The sequence below is a fragment of the Odocoileus virginianus genome, chromosome 14, assembly GCF_023699985.2.
Source record: "Odocoileus virginianus isolate 20LAN1187 ecotype Illinois chromosome 14, Ovbor_1.2, whole genome shotgun sequence".
NCBI lineage: Eukaryota > Metazoa > Chordata > Mammalia > Artiodactyla > Cervidae > Odocoileus > Odocoileus virginianus.
Window position 1 is genome coordinate 23,469,873 of NC_069687.1, and position 15,544 is coordinate 23,485,416.

The following is a 15,544-nucleotide window of genomic DNA, read 5'->3' on the forward strand; positions in this document are numbered from 1 at the left end:
AAGAATAGTTGAATGTAACAGTATAACATTAATACTGATTTGCACTTATTAATACATTTTACATTTTGGTGGTCATGGGTAAATGAAATATCTAATAAATAAATAGGTTATTTATTTATTACTATATTATGTATTATTATTTTAAAGTTATAAAAGTTTGAAATCAGCAGAAATATGAAGTTGAGATTTATCAGGCTATTCATATAAGTTGCTTCCTTAAGTCCTACAGTTCTAAAACTTGTGTTTTAAAAAGAAAAAAATCAATAATCTGAATGCTGTGGAAAACAAGAATTGAACTGAATCAAACCAATAAAATTAGTGTGATGTAATGTAGTCAATATTTAGCTGGATTATACTATGTAACATTTTATAATGTTCTCCTTCACTGCTGTAAAAATTAAGTATCTTCCACCCTCATCTATTTTAATAGACATCACACATAGAAATTTAAATATCTGGAAATGTACATGAAGTAATAACATTGTTGCTATTGTTCAGTCACTAAGTCCTGTGTGACTCTTTGTGACCCCATGGAATGCAACACACCAGGCTTCTCTGTCCTTCACTATCTCCCGGAGTTCACTCAAATTCAGGCCCACTGAGTCAGTGATACTATCTAACCATCTCATCCTCTGCTTCTCCTTTCTCCTTTTGCCTTCAATGTTCTCCAGCATCAAGGTCTTTTCCAATGAGCCAGCTCTTCACGTCAGGTGACCAGAGGATTGCCATGGCAAAATAATGTCATGGAGAAATATAAAAATGACTTTTGATATTACTTGATCCTAGGTTTTGTTTTGTTTTGTTTTGTTTTTGATCCTAGTTTTACTTGTTGTTTACTCTAAGCACAAGCTGTTGAAGTTTTATAGGACTTTTAAGTGTCAGTGATAAAGATGCTTAACTCACTTGAAGAGAAATCACAGCTATTCCCATTTATATGAAGGACAGAAGCATGTAAAAGATGGAAGAAATAAATCCTAGGCTTTCTTACCTAAAAAGCAAAAATAAACCATAAAGTGCTCAATAAAAAAATGAAGACAACAAGAAGAAACCTGTTTGACAGTTATAATCCCTTCCTGTGTATCCTTGTCAGTGATGACATCGAACATGTCTGCTCCATCTCCTTCAGCAATGCTGTATTCCACCTCAGCATTTTCCCCCACATCAGGGTCATTGGCTTTTATCCTTCCAAGAGGAGTTCCAAGAGGTACAGACTCAGGAGAATGAAATTGATACGTACCTGAAAATTAAATCAAAGCTGTTTCATCTTTAGATAACAAAAGCTTTCATTTCCTCTGCTTTTTTTACTTACATTAATTTTAAGTTAGGAGGATTTTTCATCATATTGAATTGCAAGCTGTCAAAAATTACAGATTTATTAAGTTGGGAAAATAATTTATAAAGGCAGAACTCTCTCATTTTATAAATGAGAAATTTGTGTTCCAGAAAGATTAAGTGGATATCTCAAGGTTATTTAGATAATAGATGGTAGTCCTGATGTTAGAATCCAGAACTTTTTGACTTAAGAGGGCAGGAAAGCAGTTGTTTACTGCTTATTTGAAGTGTTCAGTATTATCATTACACATTATTCATGTGATAAATTATTTAGAACATACATTTCTTTTATATTCTAACTCAGGAATAGAAAAAAAAAATCAATCCTTACATAACAAGTTCTTTCTTTCTTTCTTTTCTTTTTTGCTTGTTAATGTCTTTTATTGGGATATGAATGTTTCTGTCTCCTGAAATTTTTACATTGTGCTGTCCCCAAAAGCATTTAAGTTTGTGAGGGTTTATTCAAGAGATAATTGGAAAATATCACAATAATTATTAATGAAAGTTAGAAATGTGTTGATGTCTATATAAGGCCTCTATGTTAACTCATTTAATTCTAACATTCATCCTTATAGAATGAAGGCAGGTATATTGTCCTCAGAGATAAGGCTCAAGGAAATCACCCTGTAAAATTGGGAAATGCAGAAGGCAAAACTAAGTCTCTCTGACTTCAAAGTCTGTTCTCTTTCCAATTAGCTTGGTTCTTAAGAAGAGAGACTTCTAAATCTAGCTACCCTGAATTTCTCATCACTGGGCAAGTTAGTTAAATTCTTTAACCCTTAATTTCCACATCTATAAAATTGAGATGATGATAGCAATTAACTCATATGTTTGTTAAGTAGATTACATGAAATTATGTCTTTAAGATGCTTAGTTCATTTCTGAGTGCAAGATCATTTCTGCTATTACTATTACAGTTTCAAGCCTTCTGCTAAAATTATATTATATCAGAGAGTTATAGAGCAGCAAGTCATTTGAGAATTCATCACATCATACCCTTTCAGCTTAAGGAAACAGAATTCCAAATTTAGATTTATGTTAATTAAGCTTATTATTCATATTCCTTGTGATGTTTATTTTTTAACATTTATCATATGTATATGTCCACCATCCAGAGCTGTATCATCAAGTATTCAAATTTGATTAGCTTGAAAAAATGCTTTATTGCATTGGAATCAATGTCAGAAATTGAATTGTGAGGGTCCTTAGTAGAACATTTCAAGAAAGGATCCCTTATGTTTTTATTTGCTGCAAAATGGAAATATTTGCAGCAGAGAATCAGAATCTATATTTATAGGGCCTCATGGCTTGCAAAGAATCCACGGTTTAACATGCATACCTAAAAATGGCTACAACTGAAAGGTTATAGACTGGTGTAATTATTCACAAGTAGGTAACAGATACCAGAAATTTTTTAACATAGCTCAGATGTCATCACAACCAAGGTATTCCATAAGGCTATGGGTGAATAAAACAGAAAAATGTGGCCGATTAAACTAACTTGCATTTATTTTAATATAGTACTTGATTTCAGAAATATTAAAGCATCAACAAACCTGCTTTAGAATTGACTAAATAAGGAATTATAGTTTTTATGTACAAACAAGAGAACTGAGGCAAGACAAGTGGACAGACATGGATCTGAAACCAAGTGGTCAGTCTTGAGAGTCCGTACACATAACCAGGGAAAAGATAATCAAAAGAACTAGATGATCATAGGAAATGTTGGGAAAGCTAGGCTGGAAAATTTTATAACTCTTTAAAAAGTAGAAGAGGATAATTAAAGTTGCCAAAAAAACCCTCCTTTCCTTGTTGTCTCCATTAACTACTCAGTGATAAAAATGATCATAGTCACTTTGAAGTGATGCAGTATTCATTTCTCTGTCGTGTCCGACTCTTTGTAACCTATGGATGGTAGACCACCAGGCTCCTCTGTCTGTGAGATTTCACAGACAAGAATATTGGAGTGGGTTGCCATTTCCTCCTCTAGGGGGTCTCCCAACCCAAGGATTGAACCTGCCTCTCCTGTGTCTCCTGCATTGCAGGCAGATTCTTCACTTTAATATGATGGAAATAGTGACATTTTGTTGAAGGAGGGTTTGTGGATTCATCTGTATGCATAAACTAGGAGCAAAAACATTTAACTGTTGACCGTGTATTTGAGAAACTTTCCGCATGATATCACTGAAACCTCTCTTACTCTGGGGAAATCGAGGAGGGTTGTTGTTGACATCTGTCAGAGTGATGTTGACTGTGGTGGTCCCAGAAAGTCCTCCCATCTGGCCGCCCATGTCTTTGGCTTGTATAACCACTTGGTACTGCTCTCTGTTTTCTCTGCTCATGTCTGGTAATGCAGTTTTTATTATACCTTTTGGAAAAAGTAGACACATATTTTGCAATTCAATCATCGTGTTTTAATATTAAGACATGCAAGATCCATTTTACAGAAATTAATCAGAACACACAGATGATAACATGTCAGTGGACCTAGATAAGTTTTCCAATCCATAACAAATTTAACATTAGTCACAGAACAGACAAAAGTTCTTCCATGGGCAATTGTTTAGGAAACAGGTTTTGCTAAATCAATTTAATTATCATTTTGATTAAAAAAACTAATGAGTCAAAAACTTTATCAGCTTGTTTAATATTGATGATTGTCACATTTTTTAGGTTTTGGTAATTTCTAAGACACTTGTGTTCAATCTCTGTGAAATTCTATATTTTGCATCATAAATTTAAACTCAATAAATATTAGTCTTAAGGGCTAAGGATTCAAATCTTTTTAAATAATAGGAAATCTGCTTCTGTTTCCGTGGAGTAAGTATTAGGAATAAATAAAAACACAACACTTAATAGATTGATTTTAAGTATGTAAAAATCTAAAAATGAACTGTGCATCCAGATGTATTACATAATGAGAAAGTAAATTTTATTACCTGATTCTGGGTCCACTGAAAAATATGGCTGTCCTTGCAATATGCTATAGACCACTTTGGCACTATTTCCATAGTTGGCATCATCTGCGTCTGTTGCAGTCACTTGTATAACAGATGTACCTACATGAATTCCCACCCAAAGATAGACACTTAAATACTTGGAAATTTGAAACCATGTTTATGAAAACATATTACTGGGAATATGGTATGTTAGACCATGGTATATTTTTCAAGAAATCTGTTTAAATTATGCTGCTAAAATCACTCATCTTTAATTTTTTTTAATTTTAATATTCCTGAATAATATTGTTATTGAGCTATCTATACAATCAAAAGTAAAATTTATCATAAAGGTGACTATGCACTAATTGGTTGAAAATATTGTGACAAAAACCAATTTTCACTAAATACAGTGATCATGCAATTCTCAATTAATACATTTATTGCTAACTGGAAGTGTGGATTCAAAGATAAATCTAACAATGAAAGCACTCTTGCTGCTTTCATTCTAATAAATTAACTATATATGGTAAATTTAATGAAAATAAAGAGGCCCTGTTTTCATGAAGAAAGAAACAAAAGACATAAAATTGCCAACATTTTTGGTATGCAAGATTTATATGTGTATTGTGTCTGTGCTTCTTTTTAAAATATAGTTAACATTGTCATATTTAATCATACCTATTGATATGCTTTGTATTATTTTCTACACTTATGTAAGTCAGTAGATATACCCTTCTAGATTTAAGAAAGTGTATAATTGTCTCATATACAATGCTATAATTTACCATTACTCTCGGTTAAATTTTATTTTGTAAAAATTCAATTGTTTTCTCTTAAATTCATCACACATAATATTTTTAAAAGATAAAAGAACTTTAAAGGAGCTAATTTCAGGAGCTAAATATAATGTAATATATTGATGGACTTTTTCTATAATTCTAGAACTCTATAAAGGTTCAAGGCATGATTCTAAAACTACCATCAAATAAATCCTACATGTAATCCTTGAGCAAAATGAATTTGTAGAGCATTTTCTAGTATATTATATGCAATTTTTCAAACTGTTGACTCTGATTCTTACATAGATTTTGAAAGCCTTTAGAAAAAGTGAGTTCCATATTGGCTCTGTCATCTACTTTAATATCCCACATACATTACACAGGCAGAACTTGTGTAATGAGTTGTAGAGAATGTTTCTCAAAATTTGTGTGTATGTGCACATTATAGAAACTAATATAATGCACATTAAGATTGTACTAACAACTTTATTTTTCATCAATATATCTGAATACATGAATTTAGCAAGTATTTTATGTTTTCTCAAAACTAATTAACATGAAAACTTGATCTCTTCCTCTTAAAGCCTGTGTTTTCCTCAGCTGCAATGGAATTTGTATATCTTGTGAGAGGACACATTGTAACTCACTCAGTCCTAGGTGTATTCTTTCATCACTTAAAAAGCATCAACTTCTATCTTAGCTAGACCAAAGCAGAAATATTTGAAGTGATTTCCACCCACAATAATATTCAAAAGTTCAATTATAGCTGTTTTCTGATTTATGCTTATTTTTATATAAACTTTGGTTGCATATATGTTAAATTATTGTTTTCATATTTTAGGATTATTTGAAAATTGAATTATTAACATAACCAATATGCTAAATTCAAATTGTTAATGCATTGATTTCATAAATTTCTTTTGCTACTAGATTCATTTTATTTTTACTATGGCTATCATTTCATAGTAAGTAAAAACACACCTCTATACTTTTGTGACTCTTTTATTATTTTTTGTTGTTAAGTTTGGTTCTGATCATTTGTTCTTTATCATGGGTATGTGATCTTTGAATCTATCCAAAACTATTTAAGCTAAAAGCATTAAATAAATTAAATAATGGAAATCAATGTGATTAAAATGCCACAAAAGCCATATAAAATATTGTTTCCCTTCTCAGAATCATGGCAATAATTAGAATGTTGTTAAACACTAATGAACACTAATAGCATATCACTAATATATTATTTATACTAGAAAAATGAACAGATGAGAAATATGTAGTGTTCTGAACTTTAGGGAAAGGTCAGCTTTTTTATTGGTTTGTTTGTTTTCTGTTTGCATAAATGTAAGAATATTTTGCAATGCATATTATTTAGTGATAAAATTACATAGAAAGTTGTTTATGTGCTTTTGTCCTAATTTTATAAATATTTGTTTATAAAAGACTAAAAGGGACTACATTGATTTTTATAGCCCTGTAAATTTTTGCAGCTATATGTTTCATTTATTCTCAAATAATTTAAAATAAATATTTACTTTTTATTAAACAAATATTAAGTAAAATGTAGTGAAACCTGAATGACAAATTCATGTCATTTGTTACTTGTACGTTTTGTCCTGTGTGATGTAAAATCTCCCAAGGCAAGGGCTTTTGTCTACTTTTGTTCAACATTTTATCTCTAAAGCCCAACAGAGTTCCTAGTACAAAGTCATAACAAGATCTAACATTTACAAAATGCTTAACGTAGACTAGGCAGAGTTCTCAGTGCTTGATTTATGTTATTATTTTATCCGCACGATAAACATGGGATATAGACCTTGGGACATATTGAGGTTGCTCATGATCGCATAGCTAGTAGGTGATATGATGGGATTTGAGCTAGCCAGTCTAAAGAAACTTCATTCTAAACACTGTACTAAATGGCCTGTCTGGTCATATAATTGAACATGTACCTCTAACATAGAGCCTAGATTAGGACATGAAGCATTCATTGATGAGTTAATTGTGTGATCTGTGAAAAGCTTCTGATACATTCTTTGTTGGGGGTGATGGTGTGGGAGGTAAACTGGATAAGTTTTTGAGGGACCAGTTGGGGAAATACCCAGTCAATGAGAAACCTCCAAAATTATGCAGTAGGAATTTGCGTTGATGGAGATAAATGCATGCAAATATAGAAAGTTGATAGATAAGCTTTAACCAAAGTATAATGGTTACAAAAAATGGAAAACATAAAATATAGGAATCTGCTACAAATATCTAAATCAAAGTGTATCCCATTTTCCTTCACCATATAGCCTCATATATTACCCTGATTAGCTGTTCAGATCAGAAGATGCTAATGTGTTTCAGATTTCAAGAGTTAATTGGAATCATTTGAATTTAAGTATTAACAAAAAGTTTTGTGCATATATGTTAGATTATTAATTGTTTTCATATTTGAAATATGAGTTATTAATCATAACAAAGATGCTACATTCAAATTGCTAATTCATTGATTTCATAAAATTTCTTTTGCTACCAGATTCATTTTATTTCGAGACACATGATTCTGAGAACAAAAGTGAAATATGGCTTATGATTTTGACAGAAAGAAGAGGCAGAGGGAAAAAGCATGCAGAGGATTTTGTGAGAGAAAAAAAGAAAAGACAAATGTGTTAAGAAATAACAGATAATACCATAGAAGGGAACACTCTAAAGGAGAACATTGGACTACAACATTGGAAAGAAAGATAAAATGAGGAAAAATAATTTATATACTTTATTATCTTAGGCTTAATTTACCATAAAACTTAAAAGTAGATTTTCAATTATTGAGTTTTTAAAATCACTAATATAGTGAAAATAAGCTTAAAATTAATAATAAGTTTATAATTAAATAATTGTGAATTATTTCATTTAGAGATAAGATATTCTTTTTTATGTGATTATATTTAGACTTTAGCTATTAACATATGGGCTACACATAACCTGACAAAGTTTCTAAGTATCACCCTTTATATTTCTCTGTAAATGATAATTTTTATAGGTAAAAGTGGAGAAAATCACATCTAAAGCCTATAATGAATTAATCTTTATTTTCCTTTAAATTAGGTAGAAGAATTGCAAAAAGATCACAATAAATATATATATACAAGAAATGTATATATACATATATAGATAAATAGACCTAAATTCTTATTGTAAAATGCAGTTTCCCCTTTCCTTATACTTATGTAGATTTAATTTTTTGAAAAATTTGAATTAAAACAATAAGAAAAAAATTCACTTTCAAAGAGTCACTAAGAATCTAATAAAATTAGAAGTTTTCCAAAGTACATTTTGCATAATAATCATAACTATTTTATAGTAGAGAAAAATAGTAAAGTATTATAATTACCCAGCTATCTCTTTATTTTATTAACTTTTTTTCCTTTTTAAAGATAGTATAGTAACAATTTGTCTCTGTATTTTTTTGAGCAAATCAGTTTAATTCTTTTAGACTCAGTTTTACTTATTTATTAAGAGTGGTAATTAAATTAATTAAACCAAGTATCTTCCACATATACATATGATGTTTATAATGTGAACATTTCTGTTTAAAAATAGATACACATACAAAGTCTATGAGTGGGGCAAGGAAGAATCCATTAGTGCAATAATGTCAATATTAGTAATAAAGAATAATAATTATCCTCCATAAAGGGTCAGGGTTCCTTGGTTAGCTCAAATGGTAAAGAATCTGCCTAATGCAGGGAACCTGGGCTCCATACCTGGGTTGGGAACATCCCCTGGAGAAGGGCATGGCAACCCACTAGAGTATTCTTGTCTGGAGTATTACATGGACAGAGGAGCCTGGCGGGCTACAGTCCATGGGGTCACAAGGAATCCAACATGACTGAATGACTAACGCTACTTCTCTCTCTATGAATGGGATTAAGATTCACCTGTAGTTCTTAAATCTTTGCTTATCAGTACCGAAATCTGCAACTGGAGCCACACAGCCACCACCTACACACTCTCAGTTTTGTTGTTATTGTAGACATGCAGGTAATGTTATTGGCAATGACCCAAATTCTCGTATTTAAGGTTTACAGTAATTAGATATTGTACTGCCCATAATTTAAAGCTTATATAAATGAAATACATTTACATGCTTTACATGAAAGGCTTTTTGGACAAGATAATCTGCAAGCCTTCTCCTATGTATAAACTTATATATTCTATATTTTAATATAGGTTTGGACAAGTGAAAGGTTTGTGAAAAATAAAACAGAGAAGCACTTAGTCTAGTTCTGATCTTATCACACACTTGCTAAATTTTAATAGACTCTAGATGATATTAGTATTTCAATGAGAAAGACTATCTTTGAGTTTGGTAGATAGATTATAAAAACATATTGAGTAGAAGATAATATCCCATTAAATAATATAAAATAATATAGGAGAAAATACAGGTTGAGTTTAAATATAAAGAGTCTCCGATAAGTAAATATTCTGTTTTTAAAGATGAATTAATAGTTTGGAAATTTAAAAGTCTTTTGGTTTTAAGTCAATTATCCAAATTTATTACATTCAAACACCTCTATCATATTAATTATAGTTTTTACTTCTATGAAAGTGAAAGTGTTTGCTGGTCAGTTGTGTCCAACTCTTTGCAACCCCATGGACCAGAGCCTGCTAGACTCCTGTCCATGGAATTCTCTAAGCAAGAATACGAGAGTGAGTTGCCAGGCCCACCTCCAGATGTTCCTGACCCAGGGATCAAATCTGGGTCTCCTGCATTGCAGACAGATTCTTCACTGTCTGAGCCACTAGGCAATATACAGCCATTGAAATGGCACTCAGGTTCAGTGTATGTTTGCTTGAAATGAAAGGAATAGCATCAGCAGTTTTAGACAGCTTTGCTTGCATGATTTTGCATAATTGCATATCTTATAGATGTAGCAAATCTTTCTGGAGAAAGAAAAGACATGAACGTTTTTGTACTATTGGGGTTTCCTTGGTGGCTCAGACAGTAAAGAATTTGTCTGCAATGCAGAAGACCCAAGTTTGGTCCCTTGGTGGGGAAGATCCCCTGGAGAATGGAATGCAACCCACTCCAGTATTATTGCCTGGAGAATTCCATGGACAGAGGAGTCTGATGGGCTGCAGTCCATGGGGTTGCAAAGAGTCAGATCAACTGAGCAACTAACAGTTTCACTTTTTGTATTATTATGTGTCAAAACATCTGACAAAATAACATCCAAAAAAAAAAAAAAAGAAAAAAAATTTTACAATTGTTGGAGGGTATTAATCAGAAAATCAAACTGTAGAATGTACATCAATAGGAAACTGAAATGGAGAACATCATTTTATATGTATCTTTATCTCAAATATAAGCCTACAAAGAGACATGCTGTATATCTACATTAACCCACTGGTCAACTTTTATGGACCAATGCAGTACTTTCCATGCAACCGAACCAAGCTAACAGATACATAAAAATCTTAAAAGAAAATACAGCCAACTCATATTTCATCCTAGGCTTTATGATTTCACAGGACTCCTTTCTAATTTGACTAATGCTTTTTATATTATTAGAATGAATACCTGAAAAGGCAGATTTTTCCCTTCTTCAGGTGAGATTTCATCTCAGTTTAGCAAAAAATAAAAACTTTACAAACTTTTGGTTATTCTGGCTAGATGACACACATAATTAAAAAATATTTAACATCAATCACTCAGCAAAGGTGTACATAAGTTTGTTTTCCTTCTTTTATTTTAGACTGACCTAGGTATTAATACAACAATGTCAAAATTATATACTGGATTTTGAAATAATATTCAATTAAATATCAAAGTTTGAAAATCAATCGCACGTTTTTCAGTGTTTTATTAGAAATGTAATTTGAGTCACCTTTTACTATCTCATTAACAAATCTAACCTTTCATATAAATATAGCTAAATGTAATGACCTTTACAGATAAAAATATTTCATAATAACAAAAGGCATTTAAAATTATGGGCAGCCTTAAAGAATGAAATGATTAGTTTCAGTTTTTAGACTAATCATTCTGTGTGGAATATAGCTAAAATAACATGAAAAAGAATTAGAATATTGTTGATATGCTGACAGGTTATTTGATCTTAATTCAGTTACTTAATCTTTCTGAATCCAGGGTTCCTAATTAACAGGATGGGGATTTAAAGTTCTATTTCTCATGCCTATCACATGAAGTTGTTTCAATGATCAAATGATACTATCAAAAGAAATTTGTCAAATGCAAGCATTTGTTGTTATTATGCAAAATAATGCAAGCAAAACTTTCTAAAACTGCTGACACTATTCTTTTCATTTTAGGCAAAAATACATTGAATCTGAGTGCCATTTGAATGACAGTTGAGTAGAGGTAAAAACTTGGTTGAAATCCAGTGGAATAATTGTTCTCAATAATCATCTTAAATATCAGTTACAAAATAGCAGAAACTGTTAAGAAACACAACTGAAAATCATTAGAAGTGAGTTAGCTAACACTAATTAGTAGTTACAGTTATAGCTCTTATCTTGAAATAGATCACATCTCATAACTGTATGTCCATAATAATTACCTTAGCAAAAAGTAAAATAAAAACCTTAATTTACATGAATTAGCATATACCTACCGACTCCAGACATTTCAGGAACACTGGCAGTGTACAAGTCTTTTGTGAATTTTGGTTCATTGTCATTGATATCATGAATTTTAATTATAAATTCAGATTCAGGCTCCACCTGCCGCCCGGTCTTTCTGTCTATAGCCTTGGCACGAAGAACGTAAAGGGACTTTTCTTCTCTGTCTAGTTTCTTTGCCGCATGAATATCTCCTGTGTTTTCATCTATGACGAACAGACTGCCAGCCCCATCTCCTGTTAATATGTATTTTAAATTTCCATCTCCTTTATCTTGGTCAGTGTGAAGCTTCAGGGAGGTAGAAAGGAAGAGTCTATAAATATATGCATTGTTATTACAGAAAAAATAATTTTGGCAAATATGAGTTTATCTCCACATAACATCACTAGAACAATGATTGAGGTCATTATCTTAATTTTCACTGTGGAGAGATTAAACATTTTAATTTCATCATTCTCAAAAACACATATATATTAATTTGAAATAAAGTAAAATATATTTTCAAAACACAGTGCTCACACAATATTTTTTATTAGAATACTACCAAGATTTAAATGTCTGGCACATTAACAAGAAAAGAATCTATTAGTCTAGATCTTAAGTGTAAAATATTAATATACTCTTGATTACACTTAAAATCACTGAACTCAAAGAGATAATGTGAGGAATTTCAAACCTTATTATGAAAAGTTTAGGCTATATGCCATAATTTTAAATGATTTTACTTCTCTCAATATAATATTGCTTGCAGATACACAGGCTCTGTCATTGAAGACCGACCAGAGATAGAATATTAAACTTAGTCTCACAGATTTTTCTCTATATGACTTTAGAAGAGTACTCTTTCTACCAGAATGTTCTCATTTTTTTGGGAATTGAGAAATTTTATGGACATTTGAAATTTCAAGGGATATAAAACTCACAGAACTTTTCCATTGGCCGTTTAAATAATCTTATGCATCTTCATTCTATTCATTTCCATCTTAAAAGTAAACTTCTTAGTATAGATGGTTTTTCATCAAATGTTTAAAACAGACGCATGAATCATGTATCAATATTTACAGAAACTTTCAGCTGGAAAAATTCCTAATGGTTTTGCAAAAGTGAAAGTGTTAGTCTCTCTATCGGGTCCGACTCTGAGAGTCCAAGGACTGCGACCCCAAAGCCTGTCAGGCTTTTCTGTCCATGGAATTCTCCAGGCAAGGATACCACAGTGGGTAGCCATTCCCTTCTCCAGAGGGTCTTCTGTACCCAGGCATCACACCCAGGTGACCTACCTGCATTATAGGTAGATTCTTTACTATCTCAGCCACAAGGGAAACCATGGTTTTTCAAATCTAACACTATTCTGTACCTTGAGTCATTTCCAGCCTATCCCCTGCTCTATTGTCTTCCGTCATTTACTTTGCAATTCCCAGTACATTCTGATTCCACCTATCTTTAGTATCTTATTCCATCTTTGAACTATTTGAGCACTTGAATCTATTTTTTATGGTAGCAAAAATTACAGACTTGGGATTCATACTTTACCCCTTCTTTACTTTTAAACCCAATATTAAAATAAATACATGCAGACTTTTGTTCTCTGAAATATCTCCCTGCCTAGTCGTCTGTCTCCATGTCTGTGGCTAGCACCCTGCACTGGTCTTATCTGGACCAAGGCAATGGTCTTCGGATTGATGACTACTTCCCTCTCCTTCTACTGCACACAATTTTCTGTACTAAAGTTGATTTTTCTACATCACAAATGTAGTCATACTACTTTGTAGCAAAAAAGTCTCCAACCAGGTACAGTACATAAGAAATATGAATCTAAAATCTTAGAAATCAGACTTAGTCTAATGCAAATTTCTGTCATATTAGACAAATTTTGTGTGTGTATGTGTGTGTGTGTTTAGTCTAAGGCACTTCTATTAAAAGGGGATAATATTCTTTTTTAATAATCTTTACTTTTATTGTTATTCTATTTTCTTGGACTCTATAGCCTTATTTATGCATTAATCATAATCTTGTTCTCATCTCCAGATGTGCTCCTGTCACCTTAACCCACTTTGCTATACACTCGATACATATCAATTGCTTTGTTTTGCCTTGTTTTGTTTTCTTCATTTCTCAGAAGGCTTGATCCAGCTTTTATATCTCATGCTTGCAGATGTTTCTCTCACCCTTTAACACCCTTCCTCTTCTCTGCATTTTCCCCTAATTAAATGTTTATCAAATTTCATTTACAATTTTTATTCTTAGGGATGCTTCCTTAACTCTCTATTCTAGAGTCTAGTCTAGAGAGTTAAGACACTTTGCACTTAGTCGCTCAGTCGTGTCCAACTCTGCAACCCCATGGATTATAGCCCACCATTCTTCTGTCCATGGGGATTCTCCAGGCAAGAAACTAGAGTGAGTTACCACGCCCTCCTCCAGGGGATCGTCCCAACCCAGGGATCGAACCCAGGTCTCCGCATTGCAGGTAGATTCCTTACTGCCTGAGCGACCAGGGAAGCCCAATACGTATTTATACACAGCAAAAAACAAACTTGAGATATTGGTCAATTATCAATATTGTCAAATATATTCTCAGGCTGAAACAAAGGTAATCCAGGGATAATGCTACAATTCACTGAAAATTGGGGAATATTAAATATAGTAGTATTTGTGCACTAAGTCAGGGACCCCATCCCATGTTTATATTATGGAAATTATTAATAAGTAGCCAATACAAAAAGCAGAAACAGGTTTGTAGCATAAAATTTCAATTTTATGTATGTATATACAAATAAAAATTAATTTTGATTTTTCTAAATCCTTCCCACTATTTTCCATACATTTAACATAATTAGAATAATACTATAATAAATATTGTGTTATACCTTTATTTTTTGCATTTAATAAATGTTTAACATTCTGTTGTGGTTATTAAAATATGTAGGAAAATGAACCTGTATCTATCACACTGAATTATATATGAATCTACATCTTAGATTCAATCATTTATGGAAACAATTTACTCTTCAAAGATTTTCTAGTCATTCAAAATATTTTGAAGTCTAGAAAAACATTTATGTAGGATAGAAACTATCCTTTTTTTTTCTGAATGATACTATATTCAATTTTTAAATTTTCAAGGAAAATTCTGTATTATAATATCATGCTGTTTGGACTAAGGGTGATGACCAAAGGGAAATTAAAATATTCATGGAAATACAAAACTTTCAGAATAAGTATTTGCCTGAAAATATTAAATTTTAGTTACAAAATAAATCCTTGCAATAAAACAATAATATTATTTTAGACATTCATATATTGAAACCATTACATTCAATGAAGTAGTACATCATTGAAATAATTTAATTATTCAATCCCTACCTGTTCTAAACCCTGTTCCAATATTTCATAATATTTCTTATTCTGTTAATTTAAAATTCCACTTTAAAAGAATTGTTTTACACAAAATCAAACACATTTTAATTGCTTTAATTCACAATTTCATTTTAAAAGTAAAAGTTCTCAAAAGTTTTTCTTTGGTAAAATATAACAGAAACAAAAGCCACTATCTTAAAATACTAATTTTTGCTTCATGTACATTATTAATTTTGAATTATATATTTAGAATTGATAGATATCAATAGTAAAATTTATTCTACTATAGCTTAAATATAAATAACTGACAAAAATAAACTTCAAAATTAGCATTTTTAGGATCGTGACAAAATAGAAATCTTAAAAATATTGTTTATGTATTATAAAGCAAAGCCAACATAAAATGCCTTAAGAAATGAGTACCAAGTGTAATTATTTTCTCCAGGCATCAACAAACCTAGTAGTCTTCATTTCCTCATCATACCTTTCTTCCCTCTTCTAGACTTG

General features: G+C 31.5%; 1 protein-coding gene across 1 annotated transcript in view; it reads right to left on the minus strand.

The window, feature by feature from the left end:
- Positions 1 to 15,544, minus strand: part of CDH9 (cadherin 9) — a 139,044-nt gene that overhangs the window by 21,708 nt on the left and 101,792 nt on the right. Inside the window, exons 3-6 of the mRNA XM_020903290.2 lie at positions 11,677 to 11,971; positions 4,272 to 4,391; positions 3,533 to 3,700; positions 1,050 to 1,237 (exon numbers count right to left, since the gene is read on the minus strand). Coding sequence (XP_020758949.1) covers positions 1,050 to 1,237; positions 3,533 to 3,700; positions 4,272 to 4,391; positions 11,677 to 11,971 — 771 coding nt within the window. The remainder of the gene's footprint in view (positions 1 to 1,049; positions 1,238 to 3,532; positions 3,701 to 4,271; positions 4,392 to 11,676; positions 11,972 to 15,544) is intronic.